This window comes from Sarcophilus harrisii, chromosome 3 (assembly GCF_902635505.1).
Source record: "Sarcophilus harrisii chromosome 3, mSarHar1.11, whole genome shotgun sequence".
Lineage (NCBI taxonomy): Eukaryota > Metazoa > Chordata > Mammalia > Dasyuromorphia > Dasyuridae > Sarcophilus > Sarcophilus harrisii.
Genome location: NC_045428.1, coordinates 84,474,238 through 84,497,132, shown reverse-complemented (window position 1 = coordinate 84,497,132; position 22,895 = coordinate 84,474,238). Strand labels below are relative to the sequence as shown.

The 22,895-nt window shown below is 36.9% G+C and overlaps 2 protein-coding genes across 3 annotated transcripts in view; one reads left to right on the top strand and one right to left on the bottom strand.

Annotated features, from left to right (window-relative positions):
- The window catches only part of NUFIP1 (nuclear FMR1 interacting protein 1), a 46,714-nt gene extending 34,552 nt beyond the window's left edge, over nucleotides 1-12,162 (bottom strand). Inside the window, exons 1-5 of one of the 2 annotated variants that reach the window (XM_003765869.4) lie at nucleotides 11,710-11,983; nucleotides 7,914-7,999; nucleotides 6,023-6,121; nucleotides 4,788-4,850; nucleotides 4,237-4,313 (exon numbers count right to left, since the gene is read on the bottom strand). In XM_003765869.4, the coding sequence (XP_003765917.1) occupies nucleotides 4,237-4,313; nucleotides 4,788-4,850; nucleotides 6,023-6,121; nucleotides 7,914-7,999; nucleotides 11,710-11,983 (599 nt within the window). Of the gene's footprint in view, nucleotides 1-4,236; nucleotides 4,314-4,787; nucleotides 4,851-6,022; nucleotides 6,122-7,913; nucleotides 8,000-11,709 lie in introns of both variants that reach the window. The other variant, XM_023500596.2, reaches the window with a different exon arrangement.
- A 38-nt stretch (nucleotides 12,163-12,200) lies between these two features.
- Nucleotides 12,201-22,895, top strand: part of GPALPP1 (GPALPP motifs containing 1) — a 32,725-nt gene continuing 22,030 nt past the window's right edge. Inside the window, exons 1-3 of the mRNA XM_023500595.2 lie at nucleotides 12,201-12,380; nucleotides 17,773-17,914; nucleotides 22,358-22,456. Coding sequence (XP_023356363.1) covers nucleotides 12,296-12,380; nucleotides 17,773-17,914; nucleotides 22,358-22,456 — 326 coding nt within the window. The 5' untranslated portion in view covers nucleotides 12,201-12,295. The remainder of the gene's footprint in view (nucleotides 12,381-17,772; nucleotides 17,915-22,357; nucleotides 22,457-22,895) is intronic.

Here is a 22,895-nt window from a genome sequence, read left to right as displayed (position 1 = left end):
TTTTGATTTTATCACATTAACTAAACCAGAGAAAAACCAAAAGCAATTTCAAGAGGTGGCATGGAAGCCAGGTTAGTTTCACAAAAGATCTGATTAAGACTCTGGCTGATACTGTTTCTCTTCCCCTTAGATCTATTGTTTTGTTTTGCTTATAATTTTCAGATACAGAGAAGCAGTGCCTGAACTGGTTAAGGTGCCACAAGAGCCTTCAGTATTGTCTGTTATCTGTTGTTGTTGTTCAGTCATTTTCATTTGTGTCCAACTCTTGGTGATTATATTTAGGGTTTTCCAGGAAGACCAACTGGAATGGTTTGTCATGAGGTACTAAGTGAGTGGAATTGATAGAGACAATAATTATCTAATTTAGCATGGTACTTAACAGTTCTCTGGTTCACTAATGTACTTAGTACTTATTAGAGTTCCACACGATTCATACCTTTAAGAGAGCATATATAAGGAGGAGCCCACTAAAGGACAAGCCCACTAAGACATAAGCCCATTCTCGGAGGTGGAGACAGATTCATTCCATCTTCCACCTTTGTGCTGGCTGGAGGCTGAAGCTGGCAGAGGCAAAGGATTTGCGGCAGGAGCTCTTGGAACCAAGGAGAGAGATAGGCCTCTAAGAAAGCTAACTGGGCCCAAGGAAGGAGACAATAAAGGATTGTGACTTTAATTCCTCGCTGCATTTGGGGTGATTATACTGAACTAAAAGGAAGACTGGTCCCAGAAACACCCCAAGAAACCTACTCCCAGAGAACATTATATTTTAGAGAATAATATTACATTTTGGCAGCACACATAGCATATAGAAACTGAGGCACATTTAAGTACTTGCCACTTAACACTTAAGTGTCACACAGCTAATAAGTATCTGTGGGCAGATTGTGAACTCGGGCATTCCAGACTTTTTCCACTGCACAACCTAGAGACCCATTTACATCACTAACTCAGCTCAGTTCCCCAGCCTTTTATGTCTATGAACACATATTCCCAAAATTCTTACTTCTTTGGACTACTTCCTTCAACAATCACACCTCACACACACACACACACACACACACACACACACATATATATATATATATATATATATATATATATATATATATATATATATATATATATAATATACATGATATGTATATATGTGATATGCATGGTATTGTATATAAATATAAATATATATAATATATTCTGTATCATATGCACTCCATATTCTATATACTTTATATACCATATGTACTTTCTCTATATTCTATACTCAGCCTAGAGATCTATTAAATATACAGAAATCTACAGACACATACACGTGTCTGTATACATAGTAAAAATCTGCTTTTTCTATCCTCAACCCCATCTTCCACAGAGAGCAAAAGGTGAGGGTAAACTTTATTACAGACATATAATCAAGAAAAATATATCTCCACTGACTATATTCAGAATTATCTGTCTCCTCCTGTTCTCCATGGCTTTTATCTCTCAAAAGTGAGCAGATTGTGTCTCATCATTAGTTTTACATGCCACATTTTTACCAAGGATACTCTTAACACATATATAATTTATCCTCATAAAATCTTTACAGAAGTAATAAAATAGGTATACAGGTTGGTAGTTCCTGAGATCATCTTCATCTCCTTTTTTGGGAAAACTTTAAAAATCATGTCAACCTCCTCTACTCCCCACAAAACTATATTCTTTGTGTCCTTGGTCAGTTCTAATTAATGTTCCAGTCTTCATTTTTTTTTGGGGGGGGGAGGGAGGGGGGCATTCCCATCTCTTTACAGAGCACATCAAGGACTGAGACTCATACCTGGTCCTTCCACTGTTATTCAAAGATGAAATTTTGCTACAGAAATTTTGCCAGAATTGCTGCATTTTTTTTTGTTTGCTGTTCTCATTTCATGTTTCATGAATGAAACAAGAAAGTGCTCTTGGGGTGACCTAGCTTCACAGGATCTCATGTCAAGTATCTGGAGCTTCATTTTCCCATTGCTTTCACAAAATTCTGCCTCATGGAATGAATGACCAAGATTATTGAATGCTTACTTATGGGAGTATGCAAGCTTGGGCAAGTTCTATCAATTCCATCACTAGTCGGGATGGCCCCTCAGAGATGAATTTCTTGTTTCATGCTTTCTTATATAATCAAATGAATAAATAAAATGGCCCTTTGCTTTCTGTGGCCGTCTTGTTTTAGTTTTGCTATTTTAATGATGGTAGGAAGGCAGCAAAAGGCATCCATAATTTTTAAACCATCTATCAACAAATTAGCTAATTGTGACATCAAAGTGTCATAATGGATAGATTGCTCAGGAAATATTAAGTTCAAAATCTTCCTCAATAACTTAACTAAGTAGGAGCAGCTAGATGGCACAGTGGATAGAGCATCACCCTGGAGTCAGAAGGACTTGAGTTCAAATCCAGCCTCAGACACTTAACACTTCTTAGCTGTGTGACCCCAGGAAAGTCACTTAACCCCAAATGCCTCCCAAAAGGAAAAAAAAAAGATATATTAATAACTTACTAAGTGACATGATCTTGAGCAAGTCCCTTAACTTCTTTAAGCCTCAGTTTCCTTCTCTATAAAATGGAGGTAAGAACATCTAGTTCATAACATTGTTGTGAAAATCACAAGATCTAAAAATCTTTAAAGTACTTTGCAAACCATAAATCACTTAAGTTGTAATTTAATCACTTAAATCATAAATACTAGCTATTATTAATAAAAATGGGTGATCTTTGCCCAAATATTATTATTGATAAGCATATACTTATAAAAATTGAAGCACACTAACATTGATATTCTCACTATAAATGAAACTAGGATATAGAACAAAGTTGCAGTGAAATGGAAAAATGGCTCCCAAATTTTCCTAAGAGACAAATTTAAAAAGCTAGCAAAGTTGGTTTCCTTTTTGCCCAAAGGCAACAAACATCAAGGGCATCTCACTTTGCTGTAGTTATGATGAAAATAAACAAAAAGATCACCCTGAAGAGAGCTGCATTTTAAAAGTGACATCAATGCAAAGCAGACTACAGTGAGAGAATGTGGAAAAGAGATCAGATTGCATATTCTATCAGGTTTGGTAAATAGACAGGTTAGTTTTGATGAAGTGCTTTTCTTTTTCTTTTCTTTCTTGTTAAAATACAAATATAGGAGCTTCAACCTGACTTATTTCAATAAGTTATGATCCCAGAGAATAGAAAACAGATAAGGAAAGACAGCAAAAGAGATTATCAACATTTCCTACAGACTTTAAACTGATACAAAGTAATCACTATATATATAAGAAGACAAGAAACCCCAAAATGAACAAAATGACAACAAATACCTCTTTGACAAGAAAAGAGAGATGGAAGCCAAGGACAATATTGGTTTAGAATTTATATTTTTAAAAGCATGGGAGGAAAATTTAAGGCATTACACACTAGAAAAATCCCATTACGATAATGTCTATATAGATTAAGACAAAGACCAACAGAATTAAAGATGACATCTAATATTATCTAATCTAATCACCCCATTACACCCCTCCCCATTTCCTGGACAAAAATCATTTGCCTGGGATCACAACACTACCTATAGTCAAAACTAGCTCCCAAGTTTCTAACTCCTAGTCTAGTATTCTTTGCAATCCACAAGAGCAATGTATTTCATTATCTTATAAACACATAAAAAGTACCATAGGATGATAGACATATTTAATTATCTTATAAGAAGAAAGACATCCTTTCATAATAAGAAAAATGATGAGCAAGGAATCAGATTTAAATATGAGCACATGCTCTGATCCAAGTTAGCACTTTGGGGAATCTTACTGAAACTTCTGGCTTTTTTACCTATAAAATGGAGGCAAGAATACTCATATTACTCACCTAGTAAGTGATTGTGATGAAATATCACTCTAAACTTAAAAATGGTCTAAAATGTAGCAGAAGTACTAATATTACTACTAGTAATAGAAATAATAAAACAAAAGTTCATTAAGTCACACACACACCCCCTTCACAAATCTAAGAAATAAAGAATAGTAACCAGTTATAATAATGTTTATGGATCCTGTCTCCCAAACCTTCAGACTGCTATTTTATTCAGTTAGTTACCATTCCTATTTCTCTAGGATCAAATTTCCTAGGTTCTAAAAATGTGTGAGGCATAAAGTCCAGCAAACTCATCAATCTGAAATTCCCAGCCTTAACAGCAAAAGACTTAACCCATTCTGAATTCTTACTCACTTTCTTCTCTCTTCTCTCCACTTTTCAATCTCCTCTGGAGTATCTAACTTTATCCGCTTCGTACCAGGAGCATGTACCTAAGAAAGAAAAGAATGTTTATAATGTCAAAGTGTCTGCCTCTAATTATTGGGAATCTGATCAGATCTCAGGGGGAGCAATGGAGGCTTCACATAGAAAACCAAGTTCAGCACCAGCCCTGGCAATAAAGCTACCAAATGAGTAGTTATTAGTTATTTTCACGTTGTGTTTCCCCCTAATAACTTATCTGGGTCGTGATTAATCCAGTGCTGTCTATCAGGGAAGAGAAAGTTGTACTAGTAATAATGTTCTGCCAGATCATTTTAACAAAATCATATAATTCTATCATGTAACTGATAAAACATTAAGCCTCCTATTCATCTTCTTAATTTGACAATGAAGTACCTGAGGAGATAACAAGATTAAAAAATTAAATATCACCATACTCCATCCTATGCCATAATCACTGTAGAGCTGGTGAACTACCAAAGAGGTTGGTAAATCTAAACATAAACATAAGAGTGATAACTTACATTTCTCCAGTGAATCTGAACAATCTTTTCATGAGCACTAAAATTGCAACCATCCACCGAACACTGAGGTAATTAAAAAAAACCAAAAAACATTATTCGCTACTTTTCATATGAAACTTATCCTGCAACAAAGCAGACAAAGCAATCCAATATGTTCTTAGAATCAATTAAGTTTTTCGAGGTAAAACTTTTTACCTCTCAATGGTTAAATCAAAAGCAGAAAAAACATCATTCCAGAGCAGAGATTCAGAAAGAGATTCATATACTGAAAATGGAGATCAAGTATACTTATCAGTTCCTTTTGCTACCTGAATGCCAGGATCATCTCAGAAGGAAAGAGAGAGGAGGAAAGGGAAGAGAAGAGGAGAGGAAGAGAGGGGAGGGGAGGGGAGGAGAGGAAGAAAAGAAGAAAAAAGAAAGAAAGAAAGGAAGAGAGGAAGAAAAAAGAAAAGAAAAGAAAAGAAGAAAGAAAGAAAGAAAGAAAGAAAGAAAGAAAGAAAGAAAGAAAGAAAGAAAGAAAGAAAGAAAGAAAGAAACACTCTGAATGAAGCTTAACTATTCTTAAGAGTGCTTAAAGGGAAGTTTAAAGGACTTCTGCCTAAAACAACTAAGATTTTTTTTTTTTTTTTTGCCTTCTAATACATGGTGACCATTAGTTGAGGATTCATTTAATAAAGTACCATAGGTATAGGCATTATAACCTTATGGTTACTTTGTAGATGGGATATAGGCCTATAACCATGGTTACTTTGTAGATGGGATATAGGCCTATAACCAATCACCCAAAGGAAGGGAATAGGAAGGATCAGACCTACTCCAAGGCATTTGGGGCATGGAGCTAGCTAACATTGCATTCATAAAATGCTTTAAGGTTTACAAAGCATTTTATGTTTTGTTATTTGACCCTGACAACCATCCTGGGAGGTAATGTATATATAAACAGCTAGATTCTTTTTAAAAAGACAAAAATTTAAAAAGGACACACGAGAGCTTCTCAACTACCCAATTATCAACTGCCTGATCCCTGAAGAAATGAAACTCCCCACAACAGGGGGTATGGTCCAGAACAGGCTGTCAATTTGTCAAATCCTGTGATCAGTTCAATTTCAGTCTATCCTGCTAGCTGTTAAGAAGCACTAACATGCTACATTTATCAAAGTTACCAATCTTATGGAAATGAATTTGAAATTGTTAAGAGATACAGAATTAGGGAACAATCAGAAAAGAAAACTTACTGTTCTATGCTGAGAAATGTGCTCATCATATTTTTCTTGATTTTTAAAGCCACGATCACAAGTGTCACAGAAATGGGTATAAACTGGCTCTTTATTTTTCTGTGATTAAAAAACAAAAGCAATCTTATTATATATTTATCATTCCTTAAAAAAGAAAACCTTTAATAGTCACCAAAACAATTTCAATATCAGAATATGAATAACTAGAAAATAAATTATTTTGATTAAATACTACTAACATTAGAAAATATTTACCTTCCCTACTTTAGTATTTCCCACCCAAAATTAAGTTGCATTTATTTTATCTATATTCTGTGTATTTACACACACACACACACACATATATACATATACATACATACATGTGTGTATACACACACATATATATATGCACACACACACACGTTGTGTCTCTTCTTAGGGTACAAGCTCCCTGAAGACAGAAACTATTTCACTTTTTCTTTGTATTCCTGAAACTTGGAATAGTGCTTTGCATATGGCAGACACATAATAAATATGTGTTGATTTAAATGTAAAGAAATAAATTCTAAAATTGGCTGGATTTCTGAAGGAAATATACTAAAACAGCCACGAAAAATGAATATAAGATCTTTAAAGGAAGCTATAGTTAGATGATAATGAAGAAGTCTAATAGCGCCCAGCATAATATGTGTGCTGTAAACACATTAAAATATCTCCTATCCTTCCATTTCCAATATTTTGATTTAAAGAGAATCTATTGCTTTTGGGGGAATCTATGAATGGTACAGGTAGATGTTTTCTGTTCATTTAGATAAATAGGACACAAAGGAAAAGAGAATGATACTAGCAAAAAGAGACATTAATGCATCATCATGGTTAAATTAATTTTTGTATAAGTATAGCACAAGTAGTTTAGTCTATTACTTTAAAAAAAATAACTTGATAAGAAAAAGAAAGTTTTCTCCTTTTTTGCAAGATTTCTACTGTATGACAATAGAGAGAGAGAGAGAGGAAGAAGAAAGATAGTACTGATGGATTTCAATAGTGAAACAAACTCTACTGAGGACACTTTCCTCTAATAATGCAAGTCAGTAAATATTCTGACTGATGTGTATTCAAGGTCATAATGTATCAGAAGAGGAATTTAAACCTTGATTTTCCAGATTCCAAGATGATCTTTCTATCCACTAATCCAAAACAAAATAAATCCCTGAATGCAGGTTAACCATTTTCCTATTTTACCATTGTAAAAGTGATTACATAACTAAAACCTTTAAAAAATTTTTCAATAGTTCAAAGGTAGAATTATTCCAAGTAAATATATTTAATATTTATATTAAACTCAATACTTACACAGCATTTACAGAACATTTTTACGAAATTTTATATGGAAGTTTTCAAATTAAAATTATATACTCTACCTAATACACAAAAAATTCCTAATTTGAAAGTTTTTATTTGTGATCAATAACACAATTTCTTAAAGTGTGATTCATGACCCTATATGGAATCTAATAACTGACTGTAGGGGTTGCAAAATCATGACTATCAGTGTTTGACTTGTAGACCTTTTTCATATACCTACATATCTGGGATCATGTAAAAATTTCTCAGGTGAAACGGGTTCAGGAATGGAAAAAGTTTAAGAAGCACTGGTCTATAGATTGGGTAGATTGGACTCTCCACTGCATTCACTATAGGAGTTTGGTAAAAAAAATAAAAAATAAAATTAACACAGCCTACTGGATAGCATGCCCAAATATATCACCCCCGTCCATGTCTGATCAACATTTACTTAATGTCTAGAGAAGAAACACTATCACAGGAGGAAAAAGAAACCCAATCCACATGAAAGAAAACAAAAACAAAAACCTTACACAGGCAACAAAGAGTCTCTTTTCTTTAATACCTTTGGTCTCTGGTTTCCACTTTGTTGATTTTTGAAATTTCGATTTGATCTGTCATGATTTTTCCTAGGGAAATGATAGTTTCTGCCTATGAAACAAAAGGGGAACCATTGTTACTTATGATTATTTTTAAACTACACATCACAGGGAATTTGTCAAGAAGCAAATTTGGTAGAAATATAGTAAAGAAGCTAGATATTAGCAGAAATATACAACTACATATCCTTCAGAAGAATGTGAATTAGGTGAGGTGGCACTTTCACCAAAAAAGTAGACTCAAACCAATGTTAAGGCGACTATGTCAAATGTAGATTTTAACCCATCCAATCCTTCTCAACCTCTGAGTTTCTTCATGTTCTTCTAGAAATCCTTTGAAACACCAGAAGCCTTCCCCTAGGCCTTTGTCTTCCAAAGATAGCAGGGAATTCGTTCCATAGTCAGATGTCCATCCGCTAAACTTCACTCTTCTACATCACATTTCATCTGTTCTTTCTACACTTCCTTGATGATCTTTTAATGACAATCCTTGTATACCCAGACACCACTGGAAACATAGTACAGCCAACTTCTACCATACCAATTGGGCAAAGCCTGTTAAGTCACCAGCAATTTTGATTCTTCTGAAAAACAAGAGTGACCAATATATAAATGATATAACCAAAACACTATTAGTGGTTTCTAAGGCAGTGAAGTGCTTAAGTTCAAAGAAAACAGTGTAATTTATCAAATGTGTCCCAAGCAGCTCATCTTTCTCTTATTTATGGTAGGCTCAGCCCCTTATTCATCTGCAGTACTTATCTAAGACTGAAGTGCTTATAATTTCCATAATCTTAACTAACAGATATCCTTCAAACATATTCATTGTCTCATAAAGTCAAAATTGTTCAATCTAATAAATGATGAGCAATACAAAAAATATTAATGACCACCACACAGGATGATTATGATGAAAGAGCTTTGCAAACTTTTTAAAGTGACATGTGAGTTATTTTTATCATTATTAAATATTATATTTTAACTTGACTGGCCTTTAACTGGAGGTAGCTGGTAGTTCAGTAGATAAAAGACTGGGTCTGGAATCAGGAAGAGCTGAGTTAAAATACAGTTTCAGACACTACCTGCCTGGCCAGTCACTTAACTTCTATTTGCCTCAGTTTTACAGTTTCTCTGAAAAATGGAAATAACTACATTTACCTCACAGGGTCATTGTAAGGATAAAATGAGATAATTATTTGTAAAGTGCTTAGCAAAGGCTACATAATTGCCTTCCCTCTTCAACTGAATAACTCATTTAGATAGATGTGGAGTTTACTTTGATACAACAGTTAGATTTAGCAAAGTCTGGAGCAGGTAGAGGCACTAGTATTGGATCTACTCAAAGAATTCAAACCGAGGTCTGAGAAAAAAAGATCGAGGTTGGATATCATTTAAATGACAAGGAGAACCTTTGGTATTTTTCTTTCTGAATATTTTTCTACAATTCAAATAAAAACCTTCTGGGGAATGACATTTTATACACTGTTAAGAGACATAAAGAAAATGTAAAAAAAAAAAAAAAAAAAAAAGCTTCTGGTCTCCTGAATTTTAATGGGAGAAACAACAGGAATATACAAAATATTAACAGCTGGAGGGACTGGGGAAGGTCTCTTGCAAAAGATCAAATGAATATTATTTGGAAAGTGCTGAACACTATATGCACAACATATAGTACATGTTATATAAACACTAATTATTACTGTTGTTATTGTCATGATGATGATGCCAGCCCTAGAGCTTGAAATGTATAACTAGTAGAGCAGATGATAAAGTTACTGATAAAGTCCCTTTGGCAGCTTTGATTATAATAGAAAAAAAAGCCACCACTGAAATGAAAAGAACCATATGACAATTTAGTCAGTAAGTAAAGTGAGATACTTCATTCTTGGTGGATTTTCATTATCAATAGTGTCATTTTAGCTTCTAATCCTACATATCACCTTCTGCCCTAATAACTGATAAATCTTCACAGCTACAGTCATCCTGCAATCTCTGTATTCTAAGAAACTTTGTTAAATCGCAATAGTTCTGTGAGCAATGTGTCTTATTTATTGTGTTATTCTTAATATCATCTCAGCCATTTAACTATTCCAACTTTAATGTACTATATAAAATCTGACCCTTGAATTTTATGCCCAGCAAGAGTTGTTAAAAATTTAAAGAGTCCTGTCACAAAGGCATTCACTCTGCCCAACTAAAATTGGATCACCTTTTCCCAAGGCTTACAACTGATACTTCATTTAAAAAACAGAAACAAAAACAAAACAAAACAAAACATCCCTGGCAATTAAGAACCTTCTATTATTCAGACATTTAAATTGAAGCTCATTTTTCCTTTTCACTACTTAGAAAAATGGGATGGTGAATATTGCTTGAGTTTATATCTTCTTTTACCTAGAACTGGAAAACTAAAGGAAGCCTTAAACAGGAAATAATTAAACCAAAGAGGCAGCACAGTAAGGTAAAGAGAACCAAATTTATAATGGGAGGAAGTGGCTCCGGACTTGCATCACTTCTTCATGCCTCAGTTCTTTCATATATAAAATACAAGGATAGTAGCAAAAGGATATCCTAAAGATAATTAAAGACTTGCTAGGGAAGAGCAAAGAAAATAAGTAAAAGATTAAAATATTTGTAAATGAGGCAGACTGGTGGATCTTGAAATCAAGGCAGAGAATTTTGGATTTGATTGGAAAATGTCATCCCTATTGAGAGGTTACACTTTTGTCTATTAAAAAAAAAAAAAAAACTACTGCTGTCATTTTAATCACAAATACAAAACATGATGAGACTTTGGAAATCATGCGCTCTCATTTTACAGATAAGGAAACTGAAGGCTAGACAAGTTAATCTACTATTTGCTGAGGACCACACAAATACCAACGATCTGAGATGAGGACAGAAACCCAAGTGTTTGTGACTCCATTCACTTACACATGATACTTCTACTCAAACACAAGCTCAAAATATTTTAAAAAGTTTCTTATCACAGTAAAGTCAGCAGCATCTCCTACAAGGTGAGAAAACACTGCAAAATAAACCCTTTATGAGGCAGCATGGTACACGCTGTATCTGGAGTGCCAAGATTCGAATTCAAATTCAAATTCTGAAATTTACTAGTCCTTTCTGTTGGAGTCTTTACAAAGTGTTAAGACATTGGAGTTGATAGAGACAATAATTATCTAAAGGAGGTGTGAATTCGGATAGCTCATACTATGAAATCTCCCAAACGTGTGAACTCCATTGAGTACTTAGATACTGATGAGCTCTCTAAAGGTGTGAACACAAGCATCGTTTCTATCAGTTGTACTTAGTACCTTGTTTCAAGTTTTGGCCCAAAATATCTCCTTCTAAAATCAAATCAATCATATTGAACCATGCTAAATTGGATAATTATTAATTAATTAACACTTTGTAAAGATTCCAACACCTATCACTTTGGACAAGAGAATCAGGAAGGATGCGAGATAAATCCACCTGCAGAGGCGAGTGACTTCAGTTTCCCCACAGAATCTACCTTCCAGGGTACAAATGAGATAAAATGCGCTTGATGCTCCGAGGGCACTAAATGGCCTCCGAAGCCCCTTCTGGTTCTAATGCTGTGGTTTTAAGGCTATCCGAACAAGCTCCCCTCTCGGTGACTCCAAACATTGGGAGGTAAGTAGAGACGGTTTCCGAGTTAAGAAAAGACGTGGGGCGGGAGCGAGATCGGGAGCGGGGGAGGGGAGCGCACCCCCGCGGAGGGAAAAGCCCGCGGCTTACCTGGCTGCTGGTACCAGTGTCCCTGCGGAGGATCGAAGCCATCGTAGCCCGGGGCCGGCGCCCAGGACCAGTCTCGGGCCGCCTGGAAGTCCCACGCGCTCTCGGAAGACTGAGGCAGCTGCGGAGGAGGGAGGGGAGGCGGTGGGACGGACGGTGGGGGCGGCGGAGGAGGAACCACCCAAGAACTCCAGGTCGCGGCCTGACTGGACTCGGACCCCGGGAGCGTTAGCACCGGCGGCGGCCCGGCCGGAGGGTACCAACCGAACGGGTCCATGAAGCTCGCAGGGCCCGTCTCACCCGGGAAACTAAGACTAACTCGTTACTTCGCAGGCTCTCCGCAGGCACACCGCAGCACGTGTGCTGACCTCCAAGGCGGTGGCATTATGCGTCACTTCCGCTCAACCAGTAAACATACGGAGGGACCAATGTTTATATCGTTACGTCACTTCCTCGGCGCCGGAAAAGTTCTTTACGGAGTTCTACCCCACCCCCACCCCACCCCCGGACTTTGCGCGTGCGCGTTGGGTGGGTTGTGTTTGTGGGTCGGGCTGCCCGGACTGTGGAACTGGGCTGCCCGCGGGCAGCGATGGCCAGGGACCTGATCGGCCCGGCTCTGCCCCCAGGCTTCAACGCCCGAGGGACTGCGGAGGAAGAGCTGGATCTGAGTCCCGGTAAGCGGGGAGGGAGGGGGGGAGGGAACGCGAGCCTTCCCGGCCGAGGCGGGAGCCGTCCGGCGCCTCTGGGGTGGCGAGGCCTGCTCGGTGCGGGGCTGGGGAGCCCCAGATGGGAACGGGCCCCGCCTTCGGGAAGCTTCCTTCCTGCCCGGGGAGACCGGTGCGGGATCGAGAAACGCACCGTAGTTTTGGGGGGAGGGGAAGCCCCGCTGGGCGGAGCTGGGCTCTGAAGGAAGCCGGGGATTGGGCGGCGGGGAGATGGGGAAGAGGTGAGGAGATACCCAAGCATCCTCGTTCTCTATCGCTCTTTAAGGCTCACGCGTAGGATCCCCTTCCGTCCTCATTGCAGCGCTGTCAGAAAAACGAACTATAGGAGTAGGCAGGAAGGGAGCAAAGTCATCCCTCTGCGGACGAGACGATGGGGCACTTAGAGAATCAATGGAAAAGAACTTGTTCTAACAGTCTTTTATTTGGTCTCCCACAGCAGCCTTGGGAAGTAGGCTGTTAGGAGCCTTATTTTACAGGTCGGGAAACTGAGGCAGAGAGGAGGGACTCGCTTAGGGTCACTAATTAATTAGTTAATTAAGATTAATTAAGACTTAATCTTAATTAACTAGTTCCCAGCGCTGTTCGTCCGCCTGCATAAGGAACTTGTTTGAAAACAAGGAGGCGGGGAACAGCGTGGAAGTCGGTTTAGTTGGAACAGAACATGTGTCCGTCTGGAAAGGGAGATGGAGGGTAAGATGGTAAAGGTGTTTGTCAGTCAGAAGGCGTTTGAGACAACATCTAGGTGGCACAGTGGATAATTTAGGGCTTGGAATGAGGAAATCTGAGTTCAAATTCCACTTGCTGTCTGAGGGAGCAAATCACTTAACCGGAAATGGAGATAATAAATAATATAAAAGTATTCCCAATTTCTAGTCAGATGCATTATAAAGCGAGAAGCAGGCTTCCATATATCAATGATATACTTTATCATAAGATCCTAATTTTTCAGGGGGGAGGGGGAGAGATGAGAAATCTTTATAAAAGAGCAAGTGAAGGAAAGGGAAAAAAGCTGAAGAGCCTTAAGGGTTTTTGTTTGTTTGTTTGTTTTGTTTTAGGACCAAAACAAAATCTGAACTTCTGAAATTAAATTATCAGTTCATTTTATTTCTGCTGCTGAGACTGTTTTGGGGGAATTGGATTATTTATATCTTGAACCGATTTTTTAGTTTTCTGAGCTATTTAATAAGTATTAGTGAGAAAGTAAAATGGTACAGAGGGAAAAGTAAAGAGAAGTGTGATATCTTCTTAGTGAAAAAGGTTCAGCGAGTCCGATTTCTCTAGGATAAAATATGTCCCGCCCAAAGAATATGAGCAGAGACCACATTTTTGCCCCTTTACACAGTGCCTCACAAATAGTGTTTATTAATAACAGTAACTAATAACTAGCACTTATACAGTATTTTAGGTTTTCAAAGAGCTTTTAGTAACATCTCATTTTATCCTCTTAGATGAGATCTTTACTGTTATTCTTCAATTGTTAGTGTCTTCCCTCAGAAACTACATTGTATCTAATTATACATGTATACACTTTCCTTCTTAAAGAATATGAGCTCCCTAAAGGTAGGAACTGTAACCTTTTATGTTCCTGGCATCAGCACAAAGCAAATACATGATAAATGTTTGCTAACTGCTTAATTGAATTATTAGTCAAATTCCTCCACTTAGTAAATATCCAATAAATTGTTTAATAAATTGATTTGCTTGCACTAGACATTATAGGAAATACAAGAAAAGAATTTTGAAATTCACCCTACTCCCAGCAATTTTATAATCTTTTTCATAAGGGTGTACATCCCATTTTTGTAACAGCATATCTGTAGTCTAGGTGACATCAAGTTCCTCCACCCCTCAGATACTCTCCTAGACTATCACTCTTGTTTTGGCTCCATTTCTCTTCCAGTTTGTACCTTGTAGTTCACACTTAGTTCGCACACAGGGTCCATCTATCTCCTTCATTCCTATTCCAATATTCCTTTTCATGATCCTGTTGAACAGAGCTGTGGGAAGTCCACCACAGATTTGTCATCTATTTCACCTGGGATCTTACTCTGTCATAGCAAACCTTTTACTCTAATTGATTGCCCCATTCCTCACAACTGTAACTTCCAAACCAATTGCTACAAACAACTCAGCCTCCTTTTCATACACTCTATGGTACAATAATAGTAGCCTTTTTGTGGTTCCTTATACAACACACGGATCGGATCTGTGCTGACTGTCCCCTATGCCTGAAATACCTCCCTCATATTATCTTGTATTTTATATTATCTGTGTACAGATAAGACTAACTGAAGGTAAGCTTCCTCCAGGCAGTGACTGCTTTACTTTTGTCTTTGTCTCTTTAGAACTTAGATAATACCCAGCACAAAGGTGGCACTTAATTGGTGCCTGTTGTTTAATTAGATATATAGGTATATAGTCTTTGCTGTTCCTTTCTAAGTGGGGAAAGCTTTGAGACAACTTTGAAAACTGCTACTTTTAGAGGTTTTGACCTTGACTTTTCTTAATTTTTTTTTATTTCCTCAACACCTAGCACAATGCTTTTCACATAAGAACCTAATAAATGTTACTGAATGAGTGATAAATTAATGAATTTTAGAGCTGTGAAAGGAGAAATTTTCTGTTAAAAATAAATAAAATAAAGCTAGCAACATTCTCCAGCAGTTGTCTATCATCACCAAGCCTAGTGAACACAAACTTGTGTTACTGTTCTTCTCATAGCATGGTGCTATCCTATTATATAATGGTTATTTCCTTTGTTGCCTATAAACAACATCAAATTATTTCATGTAAAGTATATAGCTGATTTCACACTTCATCATTGCTCTAGTTTTTTTGTAGTACCATATGCTGTTCCTTGAATATTTTCCTCATCTGTTGAAAGTAATAACTAATTCACAATATCACAAATTTAAAATAGATTTATAATCACTGTAACTATACAACTGCTGTAAATGAAATTACTACTCAGTCTGTGCTACTTCCTAATAACTTACTTTTTTAATACTTAATGTAGTCATTCATTTTGCTACATATAACAAAACTAATTAGATTGGTGTAGCTAGATGGGCCAGTGACTCGAGTCAGAAGCATCTAAGTTCAAATCCAGATTCAAACACTTAACACTTAGTGAATGTGTAACTTGGGGCAAATTGCTTAAACCCAATTGCCTCATTCATATCTTGCCTCCTCCTCCTCCTCACTAAAAATACCAAACAAACAAACAACAGCCAACCTAATTAGATCATATTAAAATCCTTTCCATAGCCAAGTGAAAAGCAGTATGGAAGATTGACCAGAAAACTGACCTCCAGACCATAAAACCCTGCATTCATGTCCCACTTTCACACCACATCCTGGCTGTGTACCTACCCTGCACATCACTTAACTTCTCAATGCTCTGGGCAACTCTGTAATTATAATTTTCAGAAATAGTCCCAACTTGCTTGGCTAAAGGAAATTCTTCTTTGGGCATTCTGTATGCCTATAAAATGACAGGACAAGGCAAAATCCAAGTACCTATACTGTACCAGACAATTTAGAATTAGCCTGTTTCATTGAGATCTTAGAAGGTGGCTAAGTCTAGAATATTGCTACCAAGTAGTGCCTTATTCAATCATTCAATCGTATCTTACTTTTCATGACCCTTTGGACCACATGTGTCCATGTGGTTTTCATGGCAAAGATTGCTGTAATAGTTTTCCATTTCCTTCTCCAGCTTTTGTAAAGCAGTCTAAGCTTAAGTGCTTTCCCTAGGTTCACAAAGCTAGGGAGTGTTTGAAACTGGATTTGAATTCCAGTCTTCCTAACTACAGGTCCAATGCTCACTGAGCCAAGTTGCCTGGAGGTAGAATGTGGAAAAGAAAGGAAGGGGAAAAAAACCTTCCTGCTTAAAACTTCAAAATCAAAAGCAAAGAGGGAAAAAAGTAGTAGTATGAGTGAGAGAAGAGCGTGCCAAAATGGCATTCTTACTCAAAAGGAATCCCCATTCTAGGGATGATCTTCCTTCACCCTGGATGATGGTACCATTCCTTGTTTACTAGGTAAACCACTAATCAGAAGTGCATTAGGAATATGGATTCTGTAAACTAGTCCAATTTTATGGACTGAGAAAACTTAGGCAATAAAAAAAATCAAATATCTGTTCAAATAATTCAGTCTAAAATAATTTGATTCAATGATTTGAGTCTTTCTATTATATGATAGTCTATTCTAGGCATTATCCAAAGTGTGCTGTTCATCAAACATTTATTAAATGCTAGTATGTGCTAAATGCTGAGAATATTATGCTAGTATGTACAAAGTACATACTAAATGCTGAGAATATTAAAGGTAAAAAGCAACCTACTACATTCCTAAAGGAATGTGCAATCTGTTGAATCCTAGAACACATTAAAAAAAAAACAACCTGTTCTTTTTAATGATATAAAAGAACATTAAGGAAGACTCTATCCAGTTTTTGAAGATAACTAAAGCAGATATGGTTTCAAGTTTATCATGTTATATATTTAGTGAGAAATAGAAAGCTGCTAAGTAGATTGCTAAGTATTGTCAGTAATAGATTATGCACACACAAAAAAGAGAAAAGATGTTGTAAAAGACGCATATGAAAAGAAAGACTGGTTACATAGTAAGAGAAAAGGAAGACAGATGAATAATCTGAATATTACATTGGTAGGCTCAAAATAGTAACAGACTTCAAGAAGATTTCTCCTGCTTTGGAAAGATTTTATGGACTACATCAGGGATTTGTGATTGTGTCAGTATATTTCCTTCACTGATGCTGACTACAATCCCTGTATTACTTTGTAGAAGAACTGATTTGACCATAAATCCCTTACCTTTTAGCAATCTGGTGATGAAGTGTCCTGGAATCAGCTAGACTTGTCCTTGAACAGCTTCATCACCTAGCCCTTACTTCAAGGCTTTGCAGCTTCAAGGCTTTCCGTCAAGAGTTTACCCTCTTCTGAAACCCTGGGTCATCTATAAACTACTTAAAACACCAGAAGAAGTAAGGAACTTCACTGAAGGGTTTAAGGAAGACAAAGATAGAAACCACACAGAATGAGAAGGGGTTGCATCTGCCCTTGTGAAAGGCTTGATCACATGAAGAAAATTATAAATCCATCAAAATATAATTACTCCTAAATGCTGAGAATAGGAAAAAATGTCATCCCTTTGCAAGCTGAATGCACATAAGTTAGGAAAAAATACCAGATAGGATATGCTAAGTGTCTAAGTGAATGGTAGACACTTAACATTGTGTGAATGCATGGGAGAGCTCATAATGCCTAGGAAAGCTTTCCTAAAGATTACAGCATCTCTAATAAATCTTCTTTAGTTGCAGGACCAGCACTCCCCCCCAACTATAAGAGCAGTAGTTCAGACTCATCATCCAGTGATGAAGACAGTGATTCTCCTTTGCCACATCAAGGAGAAAAGGAAGATTCTGAAGAGGATCATGACACTGGTCCAACCTCAAGGTCAGTCATTTTGGCCATCTGTCACTGTTTAAATCTTCCCTACAGGATTATCTATAGTAGAACAGTTGAATGTAGGGAAAAGGACATTTTGTCTGAATTGTGTAAATCAAAAGGTAGAAATGATTTCATTAAATTTTATCACAAATTGAATCTATTAAAGGGAAATTAAATTAAAAGTATAATATGGAGCTATTGTGTTTCAACCAGTTGTCTTTTATTTACAGACTTTTCCTAGAGGTATTTTGCAAATGACTATCTACCAAAAAAGTTGAGGCTGTCAGTTGTGAATACCTTCAGTATTCTGTCATAACTCACAACCTCTCTAAACCCTCATCCATACTCTCTTTGCTCTAGTGTCAGAACTGAATTTGCCCCTTTCCTTGTTTATGCTCCAATTTCTATTCTTGATCTCATCTCTCCCTCCTCTTAGATTCTAATCAATTGTAATAAATCCCCTCCCTTTTCATTAGTCAGCCATCTCTTTTCTGGTGCCTCCCAGTATGCTGAAGCCTCGCCATCCTAAAAAAAAGGCCTTCTTGTCATCCAGCAAGCTATCTTCCTATGTCCTTTCCTCTTCACTGACAAACTTTTGGGGAAAAAAAAAATAGCCTGTACTTACTTATTATTTCTTCACTGCTCAGTCAGTTGCTTAGCTCTTTTTGTTAATCTCACAATTCTATTGAAACTGATCCCTCCGGTACCAATAGTGACTTTGTCTTTATCCTCTGTGACTTTTGCAATATTTGACAAGATTATCTCCACTTTCCAGATTGATAATTTTCTCTCCCCTGGTTTTCCCTGACACTGTTCTTCCCTATTTCTTTTTAACTTGTCCAACTGTTTCTTTCTTTTTTTTGATGGTTCATCTTCATGTACTTAAATGTAATTGATCATCTTCATACATATCCCCAAGCTCTGTCCTTGGTCCTCTTCATTTTTCAATAAATTCAATTCAGCAAGCATTTACTATGTGCCCAGAATTGTGGCAGCCACTGGGATTTAAAAACAAAAATAAAGCATTTCTTTCTCTTAAGGATCTTCTATTCTACTAAAGGAAAGCAATATGTGTACCGGTAAGTAAAAACAAAAATTAATTACAAAGCAGTTTGGGGAATGGAGTGTTGTGGAATTACATTCTCACCCTTGACAGTCTCTTTCACTCCCATAACATCAGTCATCAAGGAAATGTCTTACAGAACCTCTATATGTAGTCTTAGTTTCTCCCTTCACACAGCTTGCAAGTACTGACTGAATATCTCAACCTTAAATCCTTCATTTGGAAGCACAAACTTAACATTATCATGCTAGTTCTCTAAATCAGCTCCTTTGCTCAGTTCCCTATTTCTTTTGATAATAGCATCTTTCCAGACTTGAAATCTTGATTTTCTTTTTAAATACTCCTGGTAGTTATATCTCCATGAACTCCTTATTTTTTGCATTGCCATAACCTTTCTGTCCCTCTGGATTCCTATAATATTTCAGTAACTAGTGTCCCTCCATTCTTTCCTTTTGCTATCTTATTCTTCACATAGCTTGCATAAGAATTTTTCTAGTAAATGGGTCTGATCATATTACTCTCCTAGTTGAAACACATTATTTGAAAAACAATCAGAGGCTCCCCATTATTTCTGCTTCTGGGATAAACTACAAATTCCTTAACCTTTCATCGAATGCTTTCCATAGTCAATTCAACATTATCTCACACTGGTCTCCTTACCTACTCTATTCTAGCAAAATTGGGCTGCTGTCTGACCTGGGTTGTCTGCTAGCTCAGTTTATTCTTACATCCCATTACAACAGTGCCCTTTTGATTAATCTCTGCCTGTTGACATCCTCTTTAAGGCTTAGCTCAAGTACAAATTCCTCCAGAAAGACTTTAACCAGCTCAGATGAAAATAACCTTTCCTCATATTTTCCTAAGACTCTTAACATAAATCTCTTTTTTTTTTACTCCTGTCACATTCCACTGACACCATACTCATTTGTGTACATCATACTCTCTCTTATGATTTAAATTTAAATGCAGAAACTTTGTTGTTTTTCCATCTCTCTGTCCTTACTGTTTCACCTGATATCCTTTGTAGTATAGTCACACAATAAATGTGTTTTGTATTATAACTGCATACATCCAACTACTTTGTACAGGAAATTAAAGAATAAACAAAAGCAGCACTGGACGTGGACTTAGTAAAGCTGAGTCCAGTTCTTAATTTGTCACAGATGGGTTGTCACATTGGGACAGTCTGCCAGCCTTTGGGGGTCTGGGGTTCCCAAGTCATTTCTAGCTTCTTCCTGAAAGATAGGAGGGAATAGAGGAACTATATATACTGTATGTGTGTGTGTGTGTGTGTGTTTGTGTGTGTGTGTGTGTATGTGTATAAATACACATACACACACACAAATATTATTGAGCTGGCTGAGCACAATATACTCAATATATTGAACTCTGAAGAACAGATACTTTTCCCTTCCTCCTGGTGCTCAAGGAAGCATCTTATCTTTGTACTCAAAGCAGAGTCCTCTCATTTAATTAGTTTCAAAACCTCTTGATACCATCCCTTCCTCTTGCCTCTTTTCCCTCAGTCTCTAACAGTGATGTAACTCTTCTCCTGAGCAAGACCAGCTCCTCTACATGTGTGATGGATCAAATCCCCTTCCATCTTCTACAACAGGTATCAAACTCAATCCCCTCCGTGTGTGTGTGTGTGTGAGAGAGAGAGATATCTTTTCAGCATCTCCTTTTCCTGGTTTCTTCCCTTCTGCCTTCAAACATGCCCAAGTCTCTCCCATTAGAAAATCTACACTAAATCATACCATTTCTTCATATTGTTGTCCTTAATCTTTCTTCCTTTTCTCACCTCAACTCCCAGAAAAAGCTGTCAGTACTTGCTGCCTTCACTGTCTCTCTCTTCTGACAGTCTCTCAACAGTCTGACTTTTAACTACATCACTCAATTGAAACTGTTTTCTTCAAAATTATCAAAACGTCTTCTAATTGATAAATCTGATGGTAGTATCTCAGCCATTATAATTTCCATCTCTTATATTCGACACTATTGAACCCCTACCTCTACCTTTATCCTTTTAGATACTTACTTGGGGCTTTTCTGACATCACTCTCCCTTTTCCATGTTTGGCCACTATTTCTCCATTTTCTTTTCTGACTTATATTCATTACACCCTGTAAGTATAGGTATTCTCCAAGACTGTCCTAGGTCCCGTTCTCTTCTTTTCTCTCCACTCTCTCTTTTGGAAACCTCTTCAGCTTTCATGGATTTAATTATCATTTCTAACAAGTTAACATGAAGAGAGAGAGAGAGAGAGAGAGATGTATTTGTGCACATATAGCTATCTGTAGATAGATAACTATAGATACATCTATTTTATATCTCTCCAGCCTCAGTCTCTACATTGGGTATCAGTTTCACATTACCCTTTGTCTATTGGACACTTGTATCCTTAAACTCAAATGGCCAAAACTGAACTTTTTATGTTTCCCCAAAACTATCTCTTCTTGCAAACATTCTTATTTGTGTTGAAAGCATCACTATCTGTCCATTCACCCAGTTTTCTGCTGTCAGTTTTACTTTTGATTTCTCCCTGTCTGTCATTCTACAGATAGAAGCAGGAATCAAATTAGTACCTTTTCTTTCTGTATTTTTCTTCCAACTTTTCTCAGTTCACACAGTTACCACCTTAGTTTCAGGTCCTGCCCATCACCTCTTATAAGTACCTAGCATGTGCCAGGCACTGTTCTAAACACTAGTGATATACAAAGCGGCTAATATTGTAGACCAGTAATTGGTCTCTCCTCCTTAAGTCTCTTACCAATCCAGTCCATTCTTCACACTGCTTCCAAAGTAATTTTCCTTCAGCACACCTATGGTGTCTCTGAAATAAACTCTGAATCTCTCTTGAGTTTTTAAAAGTCTTACGATTTCAGCCTGCCTTTGCAGTCTCATTTTGGCTCTTATATCAACAGGTTAATGTAAAAATTGAGCAAGTTATTTGGTAGCAGACTTTCTTGTGCCTCTTGAGACTATCAATATGAGAACATCCTGTCCCTTAAGTCTTCCTTACGTGGTTTTTAAGAATAGAATTGTGTAACTTTTTATCTTAAATATACCCCTCTCATGGGCTTAGAATGTCTTTATAAAACACTCTGTTGGTTTGTTGCTGTTATAAAGAATGAGACTTCTTACTAATGTTTAGACAAGCAAAAAAGCTCTAGAAAAGGGTTATAGTAAAAACTTATGTGCGGCATAAAATTACTTCATTCTTTCTTTAATGACTTCCATTTTTTTCCAACTAGCATTTTGTCTTAATCTGCTGAGTATATAACTTCCTATAAAATGTGAGAGATTTTTCTAACAAATTTTCCTGAAATAACTTTGTGGTTGTGTTTCTCTTATGTGTAAACAAAGTGAAATTGCTTCCTTTTTAGAAAACAGAGAAGAAATGAAAATGAAGATGATGATGATGATGGCTTTTTTGGGCCAGCTCTTCCTCCTGGATTTAAAAAGCAGGATGATTCTCCACAGAGGTAACTAACAGGAAATAATAGAACAAGTTGATCTTTTCCAAGTAAGATTCTTTTAATTAACATATTTTATTTGTTTGTTCTCAGGAGTGGAGAACCAGCAAAGTTCAGTTAAAGTCCCACTTTTGATACATTCTGACACATAGGAAAATTGCTCCTCAATACTGTAAGCTCCTCTCTTTAAGACTAAAAGTCGCGGAGAAGGCATTGGCCTGCACTGTTAGAGTGAGGTTGTTGCTCACAAATTTCTCTAAACCAGTAAAATCACAATTTTTATGTCTGTCTTATTTCCTAAAGATTTTTTACCTTAACATAGTATCTCTCTTTTGTAGCTAAGATGGCCTTTTACAATAGGTACCTTCACTTCTTCTCCTCTTGCTTTTTCTAAATCCTTTGCAGCCTGGGTTCTAGTCTCATCACTGAAATAAAACTGCTCTCTCCA